This window comes from Gorilla gorilla, chromosome 11, assembly GCF_029281585.2.
Source record: "Gorilla gorilla gorilla isolate KB3781 chromosome 11, NHGRI_mGorGor1-v2.1_pri, whole genome shotgun sequence".
Classification (NCBI taxonomy): Eukaryota; Metazoa; Chordata; class Mammalia; order Primates; family Hominidae; genus Gorilla; species Gorilla gorilla.
The window spans coordinates 104331896-104355395 of NC_073235.2; the positions used below are offsets into that span (position 1 = coordinate 104331896).

The following is a 23500-nucleotide window of genomic DNA, read 5'->3' on the forward strand; positions in this document are numbered from 1 at the left end:
AAATTTTGGCTATGCAAACATTCAGGTTTACATGGTTATATGAAAAACAAACACCAGTCCAACAGCCTTTCCAATGTTACCTGTAGACTCCTTGACCGCACATTTTTCCTTCTTTCCAATGGCCCACATAATGGTCTTCTTTGTTCATTGCCTTGTTTGGGATTCTGTATTCTCCATACCTGCCATGAAAAAGAAAAAATAACAAAAGAAGATGCATTTATGACATATTCACCTTTTGTATGTATATCCTGGTAAACATTTTAACAAGGAAGACAGAGAAAACATTCACCTGTAGGAGTAAAGGGTTAAAACAGCATCTTGGTTTAAGGTGAATCTATAACCTAAGCTGTTTGGCAAGAGGAGTGGGACATCAGCCCCACTACACTAAGATATGGTGTTTTAATCCAACTCCAGTGAAAAACAGAAGACCTGTGTCCTTCACTTATCTCTGTCACTAATTACCTGCACCACCATGCGGTAAGCCCAGGTATCTAGCTCCTTTATTTGGATAATAAGAGGGGCAACTCAGTGGGTAAATTAGATGATCTAAAGTCTCTTCTCATTCTAACAATCTATTAAAAAGAGATTTTAACACATCACAAGAATTTACATGATCACACAGACACACAAAATCACCTACCCAACATTTTTTACATACTAAATTACTTCCTTAACATTATACAAAATACTACCATAAACTAATCATGTAAATACATTTACAGTGTTAGAAAACATGATAAACTTATTTTTAAAAAGTCATTAGAGCATCATTGAGATAACATAGCACTTGGAAAATTTCTCCTTTAACAGATCACATAAATTAAAGATGATTTAAAACAACTGAAAGGAAAATTTTTCTATGTCCTTTGTGTAAAGGAGGACTACCGTCTCAACAGTCCCACCATTAACATTACCAAAGATCTCAGTCTTCACAACTGAGAAATGAATAGAAAACATAGCCCCATTTTAACAGATGGAAGGCTGTGTAATTTGAGGTCACACGGCTATCAGGGAAAATGACCCAGTCTAGGTAAATAAGAGGCTGTACCCCTCACTCCTGGCTCTCTTCATGCTCATACATGTGCATTTCTAAAAAATAACAACAAAAATCTACTACTTGTTTGAAAAGCAGCTCTGCATACAAAATAACATAATTTATGACCTTACCGAACTTGAATTTACTGTCATGTTTTACACAGTTTTCTTACCCATCTTCCAAGCCATTCCTGAACACGCCAGAATACATCTTTCCATCAGGCCACTTCAAAACCCCTCTGGAATGCATAAGCAAAGAATAATGCATGTCAACTAATATTTCAGATAATTAATACTTTTTCTATCATGTGATGATCATCCTCACCCCAGGCATAAATCTTCAACATTTTCACCTGCCATGAGGCTTCCCTGAAAGCCAGCGTCCATCATAGGTGGCATCCTTTAGGCGAGCATCCTTGTAGAAAGTATATTTGGCACTGCGTGAAATGGGTGGTTCCTGTCTCTGAATACTGCTACCACTTCCATAAGGGGGGAGATCAGACATCCCTCTCAAAGCCTGATCTACAGCTTGGCTTATAGCTCGTAGCCACTTTGTCTAGGAGCAAAAAGTAACGTCAATAAGTTTAAGGCAACAATTCATCAAGCATTGCTTTAAATCCTGCTAGTTTTCCTTGGTGTGAATAAATTATTTGTGTCCTAATGCTTTTCTTATTAATAGAGTAATATTGACTGGCTCTTGTATTTCTCTGCTATATGTTTAAAATTAAGTCACATTTTAAAAAAAAAACTACGAAGAACCTACAGTTTTGGGTTAATGAAGATTTATCAGACAGAACTGTGCATCATTAGTCAAACAAGAACAATTTATATTTCTTCTTTATTACACAAGAGGCAGAAAGAGCCAGGGCAAAGATTGAAGGAAAATACCATAATAGACTAACCTTTTCCTGGGGTGTAGATGAAATGAGAGTGAACTGCTCCTCAGGTGTAGTTATCTTTAAGCCATTCCTAAAACGTTCACAAGGATAAATACCAGTAGGTTTAACAACCTGTCATTACAGTATCGATCCTCAAATATGAAAAGCAACCTCTTTATTTCAAGAGGAGCAGAAATCAATTAATGTAAATGCTTGCTTGGTTTTGGGTGCCACCACGGTGCAAAGAACAAAGAATTCTCTGCTCTGTGCTGAACGATGGGGATGTGTACAATGAAGATGCCCTTTCATCACCTAATCATGACTTGCCATGATCTTCACAACAGGCCATTTTATTATCAATAGACTACTTTACTGTCTAATGTGCTGGGAGGTGGGCCTCATTATATAGAATGAGGAGACTGTCTCCGAAGCCTTCCTGAGCTTTTTTTCACATTTAAGGAAGCAACCTGGGTAACAGACTTGGACGGGGTGGGGTGGGGAGGGGAGACGCACTTACACACCACCAGCTTCTTCAGACAGTGGCTCTGCCCACAGCGTGGCCAGAGGGAAAACATGGTGCGTGGAGAACTGAAACAGAGAACACGGAGGCACTTTTATGAAAGCCCATGTAGACCTCGGGGTCTCTGCCCATATCCCCTTCATGTCATTAACCCACATGGGCCCTGCAGTCTGTGCTGCACAACCCCTTGAAATAGTTAAGTCCATGTAGGTGCCACCAATTCTGCCACATTTTCCCCATAACACAGCTAACCCAAAGGGCCTTGCCATCTCTGCTGCAGGGCCCTCTTCACATGGCTGACACTCATTCTCAAGCTGGAAACTTAAGAAGTTCTCTGAAATCCAACGCATACAGATATCCATGCTGTAGCTAAAATAGCCTCCTTTTTTTTTAAAATTATTATTATACTTTAAGTTCTAGGGTACATGTGCACAATGTGCAGGTTTGTTACATATGTATACACGTGCCATGTTGGTGTGCTGCACCCATTAACTCGTCATTTACATTAGGTGTATCTCCTAATGCTATCCCTCCCTCCTCCCCCCACCCCACAGCAGGCCCCAGTGTGTGATGTTCCCCTTCCTGTGTCCAAGTGTTCTCATTGTTCAGTTCCCACCTACGAGTGAGAACATGCAGTGTTTGGTTTTTTGTCCTTGCGATAGTTTGCTGAGAATGATGGCTAGCCTCTTTTAGTCAACAGTTTCAGTAAAATCACACTAGTTTTGAACATAAACTGATAGTACAGTTAATAAGGATAGGAATCCACCTTTCAGGGATTCTTTTAAGGTTAGGAATCCAGCCTACCTGGGCATGGACCAGGGCATCATTAAAGAGAATGAACCAATTCACAGAAAACCTCCCAGCATGCTGCAGAGACAGGGCTCGGTTACTACTCTCACACAGCAGTCGACGCTCTGGCTTCCTCAAGGAATCCTGGAATTAAAGACAAATATAATACAAGTCAAACAATCAAAATTATTTTAACATGTAAAGAGAAAATAAAACAGACACAAATCACATTTAAGGGAATTTGCTGGTCGTAGCTTAGCTTGGTGTAAAATCTAAATTTATATGGGATCTAAACACTTCACAAAATTAGAGCTCAAAGGAGATTAAAAAGAAGACAAAAACAAACTAAAGAAGGTGAGTAAGTCTTCAGAGAGGATTTCTAGAAATGAGAGAAGGTATTTAGAGTACCCATTGGTATGGTCCTTAGACATTTTAGGAAAGGGGTCATTAAAAGGTTATTACCACAAAAAAGTGAGGAACAGAGAAAATTATATCAATTGTTATCGAAATGGTTGCTGTTTGCTAGGGTAACAAATGACAACTGGCATGGCTTACTGTCATTTTTCCGGGGAAGGTCTTCCAGAAGCCCAGTGTGTATTCTGCTTCCTTCCTTTTCCTGCCGAGATGGAGAGCAAGACACTCATAACAAGAACTGGAATCCTGCAGTTTCTGATATTCTGGAGATGCCTACAGGGCAAAAATTAAAGAGGAAAAAAAAAACGACGACATAAAACCATTATGCAGAATCTGTAGCCTCAGTCTGCTTTAGATATATAGTATTAAATGTAGGAGAAAATTCAGCCCACGAGCATAAGTAGCACACTGCAGGAGACTGGGAAAAGGAGATTGGTTTCAGAAAAATTCTACTACATAAAAGTACATATGAAATAGGGGCATAACTCAGGGGACAGAGACAAAACCTGGCAGTTAGTGAAGAGAGCAGCAGAGACCCCAGGATAGGGCAGGAGTTCTCAAATGTTTTGGTCTCAGGATCCCTTTATTTTTCTTATGTGGACTGTATCTATTGATATTTGCCATATTAGAACATAAAATTAAGAAATGTTAAAAGCTTTTATTAATTCACTTACAAAAATTTTTTAATGGTAGGGCGCGGTGGCTCACGCCTGTAATCCCAGCACTTCGGGAGGCCGAGGCGGGCGGATCACGAGGTCAGGAGATCAAGACCATCCTGGCTAACACGGTAAAACCCCGTATTCACTAAAAAAATACAAAAATCAGCCGGGTGTGGTGGCAGGCGCCTGTAGACCCAGCTACTCGGGAGGATGAGGCAAGAGAATGGTGTGAATCCGGGAGGCGGAGCTTGCAGTGAGCCGAGATGTGCCACTGCACTCCAGTCTGGGCAACAGAGCGAGACTCCGTCTCAAAAAAAAAACAAAAAACAAAACTTTTTTTGTGAGAAAAGTGGCAATGGTCCACATTTTTTTTCAAATCTCTTTATTATCTGGCTTTAAAAATGACAGCTGGACTTTTATATCAGCTTTTGCATTTAATCTGTTATATGCTGTGCTGTTTGGTTAAAACCTATGAAGAAAATGTGGCCTTATAAAGGTATATATCTGGAACAGAGGGAAGCATTTTAATAGCCATTTCAAATAAATGTGGATATTCTCCTTTGATACTATATTAAAACTTGCTATGTGGTAGATTCTTAAAGGGAGCTGCAATGTAGAATCTGAAACCACAGCAATGAGCTTTTTGTACCCTGTGATGTTAAAGTCCAGGGGTCTATCATGCACTTTGAATGGGTCTTTTACCATCTATGACTTTGTACCATCTATGATTGTGGATTGGACATATGGAAAATATTGGTTGACTGAATTATGCAGATTTTCCAAATGTTGATACCTTTTTTTCTACAACATCAAAAATCACAGGATAATAGAACTACCAATCTCATGAGATAAAGTCCTAAGTATCAGGAAACTGTCAGACTCACAGTGGCAGATCCATCTCTAACATTCTAACTTTCACTTAAAAGTTGAGATTTTATTATTGGCAACAAATACTATCAGTTGTTCTCTTTGAAATGACAGGTTCATTTACTCATTTCTGAGAAAATATCTGCCAATATCCAAATCTGAAAAATCAGTTTATCTGTCAATTGTCCTTTCAAGTTTAAAAAAAAAAAAAAAGCAACCCATTTATTTCAAGAGGAGCTCTCAACTCAACAATCACAGTCGTGCTTTTTCTTGAAAAACCGCCACACTTCAGCATGCAGCAGAGCTGCTTTACATGTACTTTGCATGTCACCACACATAACAGGACATTCTTAATCGAAATTGTATTTTAACTGCAACTGCATGGCAGTGAAGAATGCAGTGACTACTAGTATAGTCTGGTGCCACTGCCTTGATTCCTACCAAGGAGCCAGCAGTTTTACCCACCTTAACTTTTGCACCATCAGTGTAAATGACAACACAGTGGAAAAGGCAAATATCTTAGTATTGTCATGAAAATAGTTTTGACCTTGTGAACCCCTTGAAATGGTCTTTGGAAGCCCCAGGGGTCTGCAAACCAAGTTTTGAGAAACAACTACTGGGATGGGTGTAACCGCTACGCCGTGTAGCGAGGGAGCAGAAGGTAAGATCAAAGGATGATCTCTCACGTTCATGAGTAATTACTTTACTTGCCACAATTCTGAGAGTCACTCATTTTCATTTTTTCCATTCATTTAAGAGACATTTAATGAGTATCTACCACATATAAAACATTCTGCTAGAGTGCTAGGGAAAAAAAAATAAGGTATGATCTTTGTACCATAATTAGGCAGACAAGATAAAAAAGGTACCAGAATAATGCAGTGGTTTTGTTAATAGGTTATATATCATAAAAGACAATCTAGGAAAGAAGGTTAAGAGGACAGATTCTGGAACCAGAGCCTGGATATTAATTCTAGCTCTGCCAATTCTCAGCTGTGTCTCAACTCTCTCATCTGTAAAAGGCTGATGATGAAATCGGTATAATAATAATACTTACTTCACCGAGTTGATGTGGGGATTAAATGAATACATATAACTTGCTTAGAACAGTGCCTGGCATATAGAATTCATTCAATAAAAGTATCATTATTATTTTTATATGGAGACATTTAAAAAAATACATATATGTGTATACACATATATGACGTCAAGGCTGTGCCTTAGACTTACTAAATTATAACGTATAGTGATGGAATACAGGCAGGTTTTGTTTTGAAAAAGCTTCCACAGTTGATTTTGAACCCCTGTGATAAGGATAAGGGCCATTGATATAACATGAGAAGTGAATAATAGAGAAAGAAAGTGTTAGCAAAACACAGAGTAAATAATCCTTCAGAGATGGATAGGTGAAAGAGAACCAATATAGTCAAAGAGGGCTTTATTTTCATGATAAAATGACTTTTGTCCCAGAATGAGGATGGGAGTGGGAGTGTTTCAGGAAGGAAATATAAAGCATATGAAAGCTACATCCAGGGAAACTGAACTCTGACTCTCAACAATTCTAAGCTGATCTGGTGGAAACTTTTTTTATTAATTGAGCCCATATTGAGGTGAAAGCTGTATCTCATTGGGATATTTGATAGGTCAAACCTTCACAGCTAAAGCTAGATCAGTTTAAAGACCTTGTAGGTCTTTTCTTTAGTCTGGTTTCACAGCAGGCTCAAATGTAGAAAGCCTACATCAATCAGTTCCTGGGTCACTCTGAGGGGTGAAATCTGTTTAGATCAAGAGACAGACCCAAAGATTAAGAGGATTCTAAACCTACAAGGGGCCAGGGTGGTGGCTCATGCCTGTAATCCTAGCACGTTCGGAGGCCAAGGCAGGCCAATCACTTGAGGTCAGGAGTTCAAGGCCAGCCTGGCCAACAATGTGATATCCCATCTCTACTAAAAATACAAAAAAAAAAAAAAAAAAGTAGCCGGTGTTGTGGCACACACCTGTAATCTCAGCCACTCAGGAGGCTGAGGCATGAGAATCACCTGAACCTGGGAGGTGGAGGTTGCAGTGAGCCAAGACTGCGCCACTGCACTCCAGCCCCAGTGACAGAACGAGACTCTGTCTCAAAAACAAACAACAACAACAACAACAACAAACCTATAAGGGACTTTGGAGTCATTATAATTTTTCTAGAGCCTTTCAGGGTAGAAACAAAATGAAATCACATATTTCGATGGGATTTGAAAGGTGAATGTCTCAGGACCAGCTTTAACATACATCTATATCCTAGTGTGGTGCTAACTTCCTAGGATTCCATCTAACTAGTTTTATGTAAGAGTGGACTAGTTAACATTTGAGAAAATCCTGTAACTGATTCCTCTCAGCATTTGCTAAGGTAACCTAAACACCTGGCATAAAGTCTAGCATGAATCCAGGCTGGGTAACACCCCTGCCTTACAGGTGTATGCCATTATACAGAAAGCCAGGGCTTTAAAGAGCTCTGTTTAACTCATAGTCAGCATGCAGCCAATAAATTTTGACAACTACTGAATGAGTAGCATCTGATAAGAGTCTCAACTTTAGACAGTTTCATAAAATGAATACAGTTTATTCATCTTGATAAGGCCCTAAAAGGAAACTGAATCCACAGAAAACTCAATTTATCTACAGTCATACTTTCCTCTGTCATTTCCCTGAAGAAAATTAAACTTAATTAGACACAGGTAAATATTAAATTACTGGAGTTCCAGATCTTGTGGTGGCATAATCCATACAAACAACTATGATCCTTGGCTTTCCAAATGTCCAAAGAGGTATACATGGGAGCTTACCACTTCAAAACAAGTAGCAAGCTTTAGCAAAACTTTTGCGTAATTATGAAGTCGTCTGATTGGCAAGAAAAACAAAGTATTCAGTATCTCCATCAACTGACTGTTTTCATCATTCACTTCTGACAAATCTTGCAACAGCTCTTGGTTTTTATTTAGGAAATCACTAGAGGTAGAGGAAAAAAAATTTAGTTAATCATTTTGGAATTGGTAATATGTATATTAAATAAAAAATTTCACTAGAAAGTACCTCTTTCAGAATGCACATTTTTTAGGTGCTGTGAAAGTAGAAATACAATGAAATAAGCTAGATATAATTAAAAGAATTTCCCTATCTATAAGACAGGATTTTTAGTATGAAAAGTAGCAAATGGTAGCAATACAAATGGTTAATCACAGACTTGTGCCTATATTCTAGGAAATGAATCATGCATCCAACAATTTAAGGTGAATAATCAGAGACCAGCTGACACCATTACCTGTTAAATTCAAAGCCAAAAGTCACAGCAATAAATGGCAAGACTAATTGTTCTAGGCAGCTGTGCTAAATAGAAACACTGGAAGAAAAGCAAAGCTCCTTGCTCCAACAGAACTAGTGTGGATATTAAAACACTTCTAATTTCTTCTTTTTTCCTTCAATTATTGATCACCTAATAAGAGTTTATTATAGGAAAGTAATAAAAAGCTGCAAGAACTAGTATTACAGTTAACAAGAAACAATAAAGATGATTATATGTGAAGATTTCAATGCTGAGATCTTCAAAAGCATTTCAAACTGAAGCCAAAAATTAGCTAATATTCAGTTTTTAATAAATTCATTGTTGAAATTTTATTCCAAATTTTAATGCTGATCAATAACCCATTCAGGCTTAGCTCACCAAACCAAAATACTTAATGGTAAAGCAGTAAGAGTTGGTGAGCTGGGTGCAGTGGTTCACACCTGCAATCCCAGCACTTTGGACTGCCAAGGAGGGTGGATAGCTTGAGCACGGAAGTTTGAGACCAGCCTGAGCAACATAATGAAACCCTGTCTCTGCAAAAAATACAAAAATTAGCCAGGCATGGAAGCACACACCTGTAGTCCCAGCTGCTCAGGTGGCTGAGGCAGGAGAATCATTTGAGCACAGGAAGTTGAGGCTGTAGTGAGCCGTGGTTGTGCCACTGCACACCAGCCCAGGTGACCAGCCTGTCTCAAAAAAAAAAAAAAAAAAGAAGAAGAAAAAAAGATCTTAGATAAAGTGCCCAGATTTATTTATATTTTGCTGGTGCTAGTGTTCCTACTTCTTTCTCCACGTTCTACTGCAGAGATCAGCTGAGGACTTATTTAATTTTACACAAGTGTTCTGCTTTGACCTGCTCCTGAGAGACGGAGGTAAGATATAGTGAACACAAACTCCCTTGGACCATATTTCTCCTCAATACCCAGTACCCAGTCTACAGTAGACCAGAAATGTTCCAACTCTTGCGAACTCCATTACTTTCCAGGACTCACTCATGTCCTTACCTATAATCTTCCCCAAAAGAGGCCAAGCTACACTCCTAAGAAATCTGAACCAGAAACCATCTCTGATCAGCTTATCTTTTCTTGGGAGTTTTTAATCTAATAGTGGCAATATCACTCTTTCCTTATATGGCAAGGTCTGTACTTTTTACTCAGATTTTTAAAATAAAAAAATATTAAAGGTAGAAACAACCTAAGTGTCCATCAGCAGATGAACTGATTGATAAAATGTGGTAATGTGTACATACAAGAGAATATTATTCAGCCATAAAATGGAATGAAATTTTGACGTATGCTACAACATGAATGAACCTTGAAAATACTATGCTTAAAGAAATAAGCCAGACACAGAACGACAAATAAATACGTGATTCGACTCATATAAGGTACCTAGAATAGGCAAACTCAAACAGAGAGGAAGTAGAATAGAGGTTATCAGAGCCAGGCAGACAGGGGGAGACAGTATGGGGGGAGTTTTATTTATCATGCACTGAGTTTTTCTCAGAGATAATGAAAAAATAGTGATGGTTATACAACATTGTGAATGTATTTGATGCCCCCTAAATTGTACGCTTATTAGTGTACAATTAAGATTAAAATGATAAATATGACATTACATATATTTTATCACATTAAGAAAAAAACTTGCATAATAATCAAACCACCAGGCAAGCCTGATGTGAGCAGCTGAGTGATCAACTAGATGAATGATAAGTGCTTGTGCATCATCATCCAAGATCCACTAACAGCCATGTGGGCAGCTGTGCTTTAGACATTCTCAAAACTCTCCTCTGAAAATGAAATCTTTACGGTAATTTTAAATATTGACTTTGTAAACAGAAATTGGAAAAAGATGTCATTGCTGCCTTTAACTATGTAAAACCCAGGCTCTGGGCATGGTGCTGTGCAAAAGGCAAGAGGCTTTCAACTTATGTCATCTCATTTTCCTGCTCTAACAAGGTCAATTCTTCAGTACTGTGAATCTAACTCGGAAATACTACAGGAAGGTCAACAACAGCAGAATAAGGAACCAGGGTCAGTAACTGCTGTAGCCCTTCAGGAAGCCCAGAAGCTTTCCATTTAAACTGTCACAAGTCTCCATCTATTTTTTGCATCTTCCTGTAATTAAACTTGCTTTTCTTCAAGCATTACTATTTGCAAAAATAACTATTGAATTTTCTTTCTGCTCCATTTAATTATTGGTTTGGCTACAGCCCCATTTTCTCCTATTTTCTTTGGCTATGATTCAGCATTTCACCAACATTATAGGTTAACTAAGCTGTTTTATTCATTATAATAAAGATATTTAAAATAATAAATATAAAATCAGTAATTACAAATGTAAACTTGTCAAAACCAGAAGTTCTCAAATGTAAACAACAACAACAACAAACAATAAGTCCATCCATGTGCTGCTTATAAGAAATATATCAAAACAATGCAGACAGGCTGAAAGTAAAAGAATGGAAAATTGTGGTGTATTAAGATCAAGAATTTTAAAGTTACTACATAAGGTTAAAGACATATTCTTGAAACTGTCATTTTAAAAAAATAAAGGCCAAACCCCTATATTTTGGAAATCAACAAGCATGTGAGTCCAATAATTCATAATGGATTAGAAAAATACTTTCGAAAATATTTAGAACTGAATGACTATAAAAACAAAACTTATTAAGACTTGTAAGATTCAGCTAAAGCAACAATTAGAGGGAAATTTATAGCCTTAAATGGCTACATTAGAAAAATTTTAAATTTGAAAAATTAATGAACCAAGTGCTAAACTAGAAGTTGTTAAGAAGTTAACAGGTGAACAAAAAGAAAGTAGAAGGAAATAAAAGCAGAAATTAATGAAATTTTTTAAAAGCGAAAGAAATGATTCCCTAATTTTTGAAAAAATTAATTTAAAAAGGGGTAAACTGCTGACAAGACTGATCAAGATAAAAAAGATAAAAGGCCCAAATGAATAATCGTAAGAATGAGAAACGGGGTACAACTACAGTTATTCTGGTGTAATCATCTTAAGACTATGGTAGGAACATTATGCCAATAAGCTTTAAAACAAGGGTGCAATGAACAATTTTCCAGAGAAATATAAATAACAAAAGCCATAAGAAGAAATAAAGACCTGAACATACCTATTCATTAAATCAGTAAAAACTCCCTACAGCAAATGCCCCACGAAACCTAGATTATTTTTACAGATGAATTCTACTAAATCTTCAAAGTACAAATAATTCCTACTTTATATAAACTATGAACTTCCAGGAAACAGAAAAGGAGAAAAAGCTCCTCCATATCTGTGAGTTCCAAATCTGCGGATTCAACAACCTCAGACCAAAAATATTTCATAAAAAAATTATGTTTCTACCACTTTTTTGTCATTAATCCCTAAACTATACCATATAACAACTATTTATATAGCATTTATATTTTATTAGATGTTATAAGTAATCTAGAGATGACTTAACATATATGAAAGGATGTGCACAGGTTATAGGCAAATACTAAGCCATTTTATATCAGGGACTTGAACATCCTTGAATTTTGGTTTCCTTTGGGAGGTCCTGGAGTCAATCCCTCATGGGTACCAAGAGACAACTGTATAAGTAAATTTAATTCAGCAATGTATTAAAACCTTAATACATTAAGATTACTGAATTTTGGAATTTGGAAACTCAAATATTTAACATTATAAAAATCAATTCCTCTACAACTTTTAGAAATAGGGCCTTTTTAACCCTATAAATTATATCTACCAAAACCTAAAGTAATCATTTTTAATGGTGAAATATTAAAAGTATTCTCATTAAAACTAGAAATGAGATGAGAATGTTAGCATTCCTTCTATTAGGATAAAAGATCAAAAGCAAACATGGGGCTGGGCATGGCGGCTCACGCCTGTAATCCCAGCACTTTCAGAGGCCGAGGTGGGTGAATCACTTGAGGTCAGGGGTTTGAGACCAGCTTGGTCAACATGGTGAAACCCCGTCTCTACTAAAAGTACAAAAATTAGTTCAGGGTGGTGGTGCACACCTGTAGCCCCAGCTACTTGGGAGGCTGAGGCAGGAGAATTGCTTGAACCCAGGAGGCAGATGTTGCAGTGAGCCAAGATCGCGCCACTGCACTCCAGCCTGGATGACAGAGCGAGACCCCGTCTCAAAAAAAAAAAAGCAAACATGGCAAAACATTAACATCTGCTAAATCTGGGTGGTGAGTACATATTTAAAGTATTTTCTATTAAAATACAGAATTTTTGGCCTGGCACAGTGGTGCATGCCTATAATTCCAGCACTTTGGGAGGCCAAGACAGGAGAACCCTTGAGCCCAGGAGTTCCTAACCAGCCTGGGTAACACAGTGAGACCCTATCTCTTCTATTTTAAAAATAAAACATACTTAAATACAGAATTTTTAAAACCTTGGCTTTGTTGCTGGGTCAACACTTGTTGAGAAACTATCTGTTCGGGATTATTGCCTTGTGTAAGGAGCCTTTAAATTATTTACCCAGAAGCTAAATGCAAATAGTTTGTATCTGCGCAAACACTTTTTTCTGTGCATCATCACATACATTATTTGTTCTTCTCCAATGGGAGAGAACATTCCCATTTTTCAGATGAAGAACACTAGGCCTACTGAGGTAAAGAGAGTTGTCCAAAGTCTCAGGGATAGCACAGAAGGACCCAGAACCTGAGCCTAGTCATTCAGTACTTTTTCAATAGCATACTACTTATAATGATAACCAGGGGCTAATAGTACCTGTCCTTTATAAGACTTACTGAAAGTTTATATTTTGACTTGTTTGGTAAAATGATGAAGTCAAAGCTTTCCCTGAGCACTCGAAAACAGAGCACTATAAAATGTCATCTTTGGCGGAGAGAATGATAACTGGAAGGTGTGGGTTTGCTTACATGGCAGGCTTAGCAAGAAGCTGGAATCCTCCCATAACCAGGAAATTTGTAATAGATGTGCAATACCTTGAGCAGAAAAGAAAACACATGTACATTAGTTGAAATGTAAATTAGTTCTTCAGTTTCCAAACACATACCTGGAATAGATAATTCTTGATTATTTCACCAATGAATTTCAGAAGTTTTGTGATGTCAACATTTGTGAAGGGCAGGTTGTGTAATAATTACAATAATGGAGGTAAAGGGAGTGGTAGGGGAATTCCAGCTTAGTAAAGATGGTAACATAAGGCTGGTCACATTGGCTCACACCTGTAATCCCAGCACTTTGGGAGGCTAAGGCGGGAGGATCGCTTGAGCCTAGGAGTTTGAGATCAGCCTAGGCAGCATGGGGAAACCCGACTCTACAAAAAACAGAAAAATTAGTCAGGCATGGTGGCACATGCTTGTAGTCTCAACTACTTGGGAGGCTGAGGTGGGAGGATCCCTTGAGCCTGGGAGGTTGAGGCTGCAGTGAGCTGTGATTCCAACATTGCACAGCCTGAGCGACAGGATACGACTGTCTCCCAAAAAAAAAAAAAAAAAAAAAGATGGTAATATAAAAGGAAATTTTAAAAACACCTAAAGCTAAGCAGAAAATGCAGTAATTTACTTGGTATCTACCAAGCAATATCTATTACGTGGTAACTTAATTAACATACTTGAGAAAACATAATTAAAATAGTTGAATTTTTGATGAAAATTTTCTGTAATCTTCACTTCAGGTTTCCCAATTAAGAAATGACAGTGAAGGCTGGGGGCGGTGGCTCACTCCTGTAATCTCAGCACTTTGGGAGGCCGAGGCAAGTGAATCACCTGAGGTCAGGAGTTCGAGACCAGCCTGGCCAACATGGTGAAACCCCGTCTCTACTAAAACTACAAAAATTAGCTGGGCGCGGTGGCGGATGCCTGTAATCCCAGCTACTTGGGAGGCTGAGGCAGAAGAATCGCTTGAACCTGGGAGGCAGAGGTTGCGGCGAGCCAAGACCATGCCATTGCACTCCAGCCTGGGCAACAAGAGTGAAACTCCAGCTCAAAAAAAAAAAAAAAAGAAAAAAGAAATGACAGTGAAGTAAGAAAATATGTTAAAAGTGCTTGAGTCAGTGTTAGAAAATGTTGATTAAATATTGATATGCTGCTAAAGAACAAGTCTAGTTATACTGCTTTGAGCCCTGTACATTTCTTGTACACACTTGGGCTGGCAAATGGATCAACTGACTTTGAGGAAGAAGGGAAACTCCTACTAAAATTAGCCCACAGTACTATACAATTAAATATGGTTATAATGGTTAATTTTATGTGATGTGTATTTTATCACAATTAAAAATAATTTTGGCCAGGCACAGTGGCTCACACTTGCAATCCTAGCACTTTGGGAGGCTGAGGCAGGAGGATAACTTATGCCCAGGAGTTTGAGACCAGCCTGGGCAACATAGTGAGACCCCCATCTCTACAAAAAATTAAAAAAAATTAGCTGGATGTGCTGGCATGCACCTGTAGTCCTAGCTTCTTGGGAGGCTAAGGTGGGAGGATCACTTGAGCCTGGCAGGTCAAGGCTGCAGTGAGCTGTAATGGTGCCACTGCACTCCAGGCTTTAATAACTTTATAATTATAAAAATAATTTTTATTTTATTTATTTATTTATTTATTTATTTTTTTTTTTATTTTTTTGAGGCGGAGTCTCGCTCTGTCACCCAGGCTGGAGTGCAGTGGCGCGATCTCGGCTCACTGCAAGCTCCGCCTCCTGGGTTCACGCCATTCTCCTGCCTCAGCCTCCCGAGTAGCTGGGACTACAGGCGCCCGCCACCACGCCCAGCTAATTTTTAGTATTTTTAGTAGAGACAGGGTTTCACCGTGCTAGCCAGGATGGTCTCGATCTCCTGACCTCGTGATCCACCCGCCTCGGCCTCCCAAAGTGCTGGGATTACAGGCGTGAGCCACCGCGCCCGGCCAATTATAAAAATAATTTTAAAGATTCATACATAAACCCAAATATTTTACTTGCCCCATCTATAGGAATAAACTGTTATGTTAAAAAAAAAGCCCAAAGTATCAAAACAAAAGCATTTTTAAGCATAAGGCCTAAAGTACCAGAGAAGAAAAAGAAGTGAAATAGAGGTATTATGAGATGAATTCAAGTCAAAAAAGGAAAATTATACCAGTAAAAGCTGGAATCACAGAAACAACAAAATCTAGTTTTAAAAAAGAAACTAGTATCAAGTTCTATTATTTTTATTTTTCATTTCTGAAAGATGATGAGTTAAAAGACTCAAACCAGGGTATTTCCTCTTTGACAACAGCTTCAAATATTTTCAATTTTGCTTAGAATTAAAATAGCATCCAACTATCTGTACATATTATATAGGTTGGAAAGAAAATACACTAAGATGATAAACAGTGGTTAGTTCTGGTGGTAGGATTATGGGTGATTCTTGATTATCTTTATTTGTGCAGTTTTCAGTAATAAACACATGTTATTATGTTATAAATAATCAAAACAAAACACCAACAAAACACGAACTCCCTGAGGGCTGGTGCTTTCCGCAGGCCCCATGCTGTGCTGCTGTGGGCTTGGAGCTCCCCGCAAATGCCTGGCACTGAGTGGGCACTCAGTGTTTGCTGGATGGTTGAGGTGTGAATGAATAGAGAACAAAACCTATACATACTTCAGATCAAAGCATAACCTAACATACATTAAAATAACACTTAAATTATGCCTCACATCATCATATCAAAATACAAGTTAAGAAAACGTGAGAAACATTTTAAGTTACATTTTCAAGTACACTTGGGATATTTTGCTTGAAAAATATGCAAAGAACCTTGAATAACTATTCCAGGTTTTATTAAGGAAAAACATCTTCATGTTAAAAATAGTTGGGTCTTTTAAAACTTCCATTTATATAAAAGTCAAAAGCAGACATCAGAACAGCTCCATATTTACAATCAGCAGCTGGTCTTAAAATAATTTGTTTAGTTACTAATTTCTTCAAGTTTTAGTACAATTTAGTTAACAAAATTGTTTTCTAAAGAACCAGACTTATTATAGTACATTTTATGTAAATTATGCTATCACTCTGCTAGAATATAGAAGAAAACATGATAATTCATTATTTTTAAATTTTTTTTCACTTAGAGAAGACTAAATTTTAGCAATCCAGAACTATAGTTGGCTTAAGATTAAAATACTGCTTTGCAATTTCTATTACCTTATATCACTCTCCCTAATCTAGTCTCTTCTGATTAAGGAGCTGTTCTCCTTGGCAGAATAACCCTGCAGAGATTGAACATGACACGGGACTGGATACTTGCTCTGTATAACTATCCAAGAAGAGACTTGAATGCTTCAGGATGACCAAACTCCTGGCTTCCTTTACCCCATGAAGGAAGCTGCTCAGTGAGGCTCCATGCTGACCAATGAGGTAACACAGCTTGCTGAATCGGCTAGCCACCTCCTGCAACAGCTGGACTGTAGTTGTAGTGCCCAAATTTTCTATAACAAAATAATGATGATGATGACAACACAAACTGAAAACCGATCACTTTATTATGATCATATGATTATGATTATGAATTCCTCTAAGACTACTTAACCTGTTGCCATGTGCTCTCAACTAAGGAACCCAAATGATTACAGTATTAAAGCAACCTCAAATATCACAGTATCCAGTCCTCTGAGGAACTTGTTAAAAACACATTCACAGGAACCTTATAGATTCCAGGATGGCTTTTTCTGTTAAAAAAGGCTCCCCAGGTGATTTTAAAGATGAGCCAAATTTGAGAAGCACTGAGCTAATGCAACTCTCTGGTCATTTTGAAGATAAGTAATCTGAAGCCAAGAGAAGGGAAGTCAATTATCTAATTTAAGCCACTGATTAGTGACAGTCAGGAATTAAACTCACTTGGGGAGTTATATCTTTGTAAACATTTTCAGCTTTTTTGTTCTGACTTCTGCTCTACTTGCCTCTTAGAAAAGCCCAACCCTTCAGTGCAGAGAAGGCAATCCAAACATTGGACCGCTGAGGATGCTCTGAATTTCAGAGAGGGCACCAGGATATTATTTGCTTTTTGCCTGTCTAAAGTTCCTCATTTCTAGGACTTCTTTCCAAGCAATTAGGAAAGTAGACTGGGAAGACCAACAAAGAAATCAGCAACCAGGACAGGAAAGAGGCAGATTTAATCTTTCTTTCAGAGCAATCCAGGAAGCTTCCAGCTTAGATTGCTTCCTTTCCCTTGGCAAAGTCCTGGAGTGTTCAGCCTACCTAGAGGAGGGGAATTTACAGAATAGAGACTCCACAACACTTAAAAGGCAGAAGGTAATAAAAACAAAAACACAAATGCAGACAGTCCTCAGCTTACAAAGGGATTATATTCACAAAGACTGTAAATTAGTTGTTTGAAAAGATGTTTTTCCACTAGAAACAATGGGCAGGCCGGGCACGGTGGCTCATGCCTGTAATCCCAGCACTTTGGGAGGCCGAGGCAGGCAGATCACTTAAGGCCAGGAGTACAAGACCAGCCTGGGAAACATGGCAAAACCCCGTCTCTATTAAAAATACAAAAATTAGCAGAAGTGGTAGTGCACACCTGTAGTCCCAGCTACTCAGGTGGCTGAGGCACGAGAATTGCTTGAATCCAGGAGGTGAAGGTTGCAGTGAGCCGAGATTGTGCCACTACACTCCAGCCTGGGTGACAGAGCAAGACTCTGTCTCAAAAAAAAAAAAAAAAAAAAAAAAAAAAGAAACAATGGGCTGACCTGCAGAAGACAATGTCCTCAACATGGCAAAAGTGATGTACTAGATAATTAACCTGAATTCTGGGTCAACACAGTGGGGCAAGGAGTGCAGGAGAGAGAAAGAGAAAGAAAACTTCCTCTCTGTTTTCTGACTGTAGGGCCAAACCCAGAAAAAAAATTTGAAATAGGAAAAGTTTATCTGCAACAGTTCCCTCAACTTCCATTCTGCATTCCTTTCTATTCTCCCAGAGACCCCCAGGTACCCAGTATATCTGGACAGTGGCATCCCATCTAGTACTACTGTAACCCATTCCCTCTGTATTACCCCCTCACTTCCAACCTCTTTGTAGCTGGGCATAGCTAAGAAAAAGAATCAGATTTCATCAACTCATGCTGAGGGATAAGATCTTTTTTTGTCCCCGAGATGGAGTCTTGCTCTGTCACCCAGGCTGGACTGCAGTGGTACAATCTCAGCTCACTGCAACCTCCACCTCCCGGGTTCAAGCAATTCTCCTGCCTCAGCGTCCTGAGTAGCTGGAATTACAGGCACCCACCCGGCTAATTTTTGTATTTTTAGTAGAGATGGGGTTTCACCATGTTGGCCAGGCTGGTCTCGAACTCCTGACCTCATGATCTGCCCTCCTCGGCCTCCCAGAGTGCTGGGATTACAGGCGTGAGCCACCAAGCCCAGCCGGATAAGAGCTTTCACACTCTTATAGTTATCCACAACTTTAAGAGACTACTTGTAAATCCAAATAAATCTCTACTTGATATAATTCTAAGAACTATAATGAGGAAAATAAAAAATTCAGATAGTATACTGGAAGATCTCTTAGGACCAGCAGGGGGAGAAGTGTTGTTTGGAAGTCTAACTTTATGTAGGGTCAACTTTCCCAAAGTTGTTTTTGTTCCTCTGCCATGAATATCCTAAAAGTTCCATTTTCTACTTCTGGAAGCCGCAGGAGCTCTGGGAGTGGTAGGACAGGGCGGGGGCAGTGAGGCTACTGACAAATTGGAAACAGTTTGTAAATTGTTGACTACCTGTGTACACACACACAAAGACAGTGCACAGAAAGAAGTAAACCATAAACTAACAGGTTTTCATTATTTGTGACATAGGAAGAAGAGATAAAGACCTGAAGGTTTAATGGTGGGAGAGAGGGGGTTGCAACTTACCTAAACTAAGAAGAGGCCTGAGAATCTGAGATTTGATATCACTTAGTTTTGAATAGAATCGTCTTTCTGTAGTAGCTAACTCGTGGAGACTGGCAATATACCCCATAATGTTTTTATCCACCAAGGCTAGATAGCTATCTTTTCCTGCTGTCACTCTGCTTATATATCCAAGCTGAAACAGAAGAAAACAAAAGGATTAAATATAACAAATAATTATGTTAGTAATTTGGTATACTGAAGCTGGCTTATATCAGCTGACAAGAGCTAACTGTTAAATATTCAGAAAATTTGCAAGCAAGTAATTAAACCATTGGCAGCTTGAAAATCGGCCATAGTGAAAATCTGCAAGCACCACAGACTAGGGTTTTTTTTGGGGGGGTCGTGGGGGGTTGCTTCTTTTTTTTAGAGCTGGTTCATCAGTACATCATTGTTATATATGCATATCCAGATCTATACATAACTATGCACACCTACTTTCAATTATCTCCAAGATACCTTTCATTTCACATTACAAGTGTTTGGAAACAGACCCCCTGGATATATAAAGATCCAAATGATAGGGATACATGTCTCAGGACCCCTTTCCGAGTAAAATAAGATTAATGAGACCAGGGAGGATCTCTATGCTATATATTAAAATATCTAGGATCTAAGAATTAACCTGCCTTTTGTACAATGAAAAGAGATTTTCTTAAAAAGGGACTTTTTGTCATTTACCCAAGATACCACTGTATAAAAACATTCCATGTCTTTATTCACATATCCTATTAAATCAGGCAGGCAAGCTACAGGCCCAATGCACTATTAACATCCCATGGTAACCAAAGACACACACGAGAGCTTCATTCCTTTCATCAGCCTATTTGATCGTCTATCTAGACTGTGAAATCATTCATGGGGAATGTAAAGCCAGGACTGGCAACTACAGACACATCTTGGCCAATGTTGCCCTTAATCTTTAAATTTTTTTTGTTTTGGTAGGGATAGGGTCTTGCTATGTTGCCCAGGCTGGTCTTGAACTGGCCTCAAGTGATCCTCCAGTCTCGGCCTCCCAAAGTTCTGGGATTATAGGGATGAACCATTGTACTTTGTCCCAATGTTACCTTTAGCAAGAAAGATCTTGTCCCCACACATTCATAACTTACTAGCCAGAAAAACAAACACAAAGACTAAAAAAAAAAAAAAAAAAAAAGCCCATATGCTATTTTACTTAATAAAAATAAGAAATCCTAGAATATACTAGTTTTGGGGGTTAATTTCCCTGCAGCATGTCACTTTGAGAATGTGAGTTACTTTATGGGGAAAAGAAAGCTAGAAATAAGCCAATGGTTTCAGTTTACAAAAAAGAAGGGAAAACAGAGTGGGAAAGCAGATCAAATTAAAAGGGGATAAACAGTAGGTAAACAGTAGGAAATAAAATTAAGGCCAAGCAAGGTGGCTGAGGCCTGTAATCCTAGCATTTCAGGAGGCTGAGGTGGGCAGATCACTTGAGGTCAGGAGTTCAAGACCAGCCTGACCAGCGTGGTGAAACCCCGTCTCTACTAAAAATACAAAAATTAGCTGGGCGTGGTGGTGGGCACCTGTAATCTCAGCTACCTGGGAGACTGAGGCAGGAGAATTGCTTGAACCCAGGAGGCGGAGGTTGCAATGGGCCAAGACTGTGTCACTGCACTCCAGCCTGGGCAACAGAGCAAGACTCAGTCTCAAAAAATAAATAAATTAATTTAATTAAATTAAAAGTGGAGAAGTGAAGCAGGGAAAAACAGAACACTGTTGGTTGTCTGTTGGGTCTCTCATGGTCTGCCATGAGCCTATCTCAGGCTCTTGCATTGTTACTTCCCCCTTAATATTTAGAAATTCATCTGCTCTATTTCTAATTCACCTCGAGGGCTCTACGGCTGCAGTCAGGAAACTTCATAGTAAAATGTACTTTCCAATATTCCTACATGAGGGTGTTAATTCAACAAACATTTATAAAGTGTATATTATGCTCATCAAATATCATCAAAATATTTATAATGTACTATGCTACAGCAGTGAATGAGATAGCCTAAAATCCCTACCCTTCTGAATCTTACATTATAGTAAGGAGGACAGACAACAGACAAAGTAAGTAAATTATATAGTGTATTCGATGGTGATAGGCCCTATGGAGAGAAAAGATAAGGAGTGAAGGGGGCTTGAAAGAAGTTTGCAATTTTAAATAAGGTAGTTAGAGATGCTTACTAATAATTAGCCATACATACAAATAAGAACAAAAACAAAAGACTTCTCATGTGTTACTGAATGTGGGCCTTAGGATCCAATTCCTGTTCACCTTACTACAGGAGAGAAGTACTGGAGTCTTAGAACCACTGTGATTCTCTGGAAGGTTGTCACCTTCTGTAGGGTCCTGTCGGCCACTGTAATATAACCCAGGCTGGAAGTCTTCTGTATCCACTAAGAACAGGGAATAATCCCGGCCTGCAGCTACGCTCCAGACTCCATTTTCACTGCTTATCTGCAACGACAGAAAGATAGTGTCTGTCCAAGATAAAGGCAATCAGAGAGAACTTCGGATCCACAGGAACTGAAACGTTAGGTTGCTTAAATAAGCGTGGTGCAAAGTCAGTCATATCTGAGAGCAAACTTACCCAGCAATTTGCCCAATCAAATGCAGAGCAGGTGCAGGAGGAAGACGGAATCCCTTGTTCAGCTTTTAAATTTAGAACTGTTTTTATAAAAATCTGAAAAATTGGAATTTAAAAAGGAAAAACCACACATCTAATTTTTTATTGTTACTTTTGGAAGTCTGCACAGACTGTATTATAATGAAGAGACCCAGAAACTTCCAGAGCCCTACTCTAGAAGTGACAATTAGGACATACCTCTGTCCTTCCACATTTGGCTGTGTGCACAAAAATCGAGGTAAAAGAAAACAAACTAATAAGGCTAAATTCTATTCTGGCCAACTAAACTCTTGGGTGCTAAAATTCAATTTTCCCACTTGGAACTCTACCAGTCCTACGTGACTTTACTGTGCCTACTCCCAGGATGTTAAAACAGGCAGAGCCCCTGAGAAGCCCATCTACAGGGATCCCTTAGACCAGTGGTTCTCAGTGGTCTTTGCAGCAGCAGCAGCAGCCATCACCTGGGAACATGTTAGAAACACAAATTCCCAGGCCCCAGAGCTACTGGGGGAAGGGGAATGGGGAATAGAGTCCAGCACTCTGTCGCTTTTTTTTTTTTTTTTTTTTGAGACAGAGTCTCACTCTTTCGCCCAGCCTGGTGTGCAGTGGCGCAATCTCGGCTCACTGCAAGCTCCGCCTCCCGGGTTCACGCCATTCTCCTGCCTCAGCCTCCCGAGTAGCTGGGACTACAGGTACCCGCTACCACGCCCGGCTAATTTTTGTATTTTTAGTAGAGACGGGGTTTCACCGTGTTAGCCAGGATGGTCTCGGTCTCCTGACCTCGTGATTCGCCCGCCTCAGCCTCCCAAAGTGCTGGGATTACAGGCGTGAGCCACCGCGCCCGGCCCAGCACTCTGTTTTAACAAGCACTCCACAGGTGATTCCGATGTATGCAAAAGTTTGAGGACCACTGCCTTTAAATCAATAATTTTCAAACCTCGGGATTCCACACAGTGATTCAGTAGCCACCATGCCAAGGCAGGTGCCAGGGCTCTAGGCCCCCACTCCATCCTTAACCAAAGTAGTTCCTCATTTGTGGGTTTTATGTATGGGATTCCTCATAAGATTTCATTTGGAGAAAGTGTGTTACTGCAAAAACTACTACCTCTAACCTCTAGACCCAGCTTCAGCTCCTAGACTGATAGGCAACACACACACACACACACACACACACACACACACACACACACACACACACACAAATACACTCTCTAATCTGTTAGATCCTTTGTGTTTAGATAGTTTCAGCACTGACTCCTGGACTGACGAACAAATAACCCCTAATCTATTAGATCCTTAGTATCTAGCTAGGCTCCAAATCATAGGTGATTTTGTGTGTGTGTGCGTGTGTGTGTCTACTACTAATTTTATAGCAGTCTTCTTCTGGCATGACATTATGTTCTCAAATTCAGGCTATCCAAATAATGGACTTCCCATTCATTTTGCAAAGGATGCATTACAATTTTTGCAAAAGGAGTCTTCTTCCTAGT

At 39.0% G+C, this 23500-nt stretch overlaps 1 protein-coding gene across 1 annotated transcript in view; it reads right to left on the reverse strand.

Annotated features, from left to right (window-relative positions):
• The window catches only part of ALS2 (alsin Rho guanine nucleotide exchange factor ALS2), an 88195-nt gene that overhangs the window by 25042 nt on the left and 39653 nt on the right, over positions 1–23500 (reverse strand). Inside the window, exons 10-21 of the mRNA XM_031008660.3 lie at positions 21659–21841; positions 19342–19513; positions 16743–16923; positions 13395–13460; positions 7991–8153; positions 3778–3909; positions 3238–3366; positions 2431–2501; positions 1938–2004; positions 1389–1591; positions 1209–1274; positions 81–179 (exon numbers count right to left, since the gene is read on the reverse strand). Of these exons, the coding sequence (XP_030864520.2) occupies positions 81–179; positions 1209–1274; positions 1389–1591; positions 1938–2004; positions 2431–2501; positions 3238–3366; positions 3778–3909; positions 7991–8153; positions 13395–13460; positions 16743–16923; positions 19342–19513; positions 21659–21841 (1532 nt within the window). The remainder of the gene's footprint in view (positions 1–80; positions 180–1208; positions 1275–1388; positions 1592–1937; positions 2005–2430; positions 2502–3237; positions 3367–3777; positions 3910–7990; positions 8154–13394; positions 13461–16742; positions 16924–19341; positions 19514–21658; positions 21842–23500) is intronic.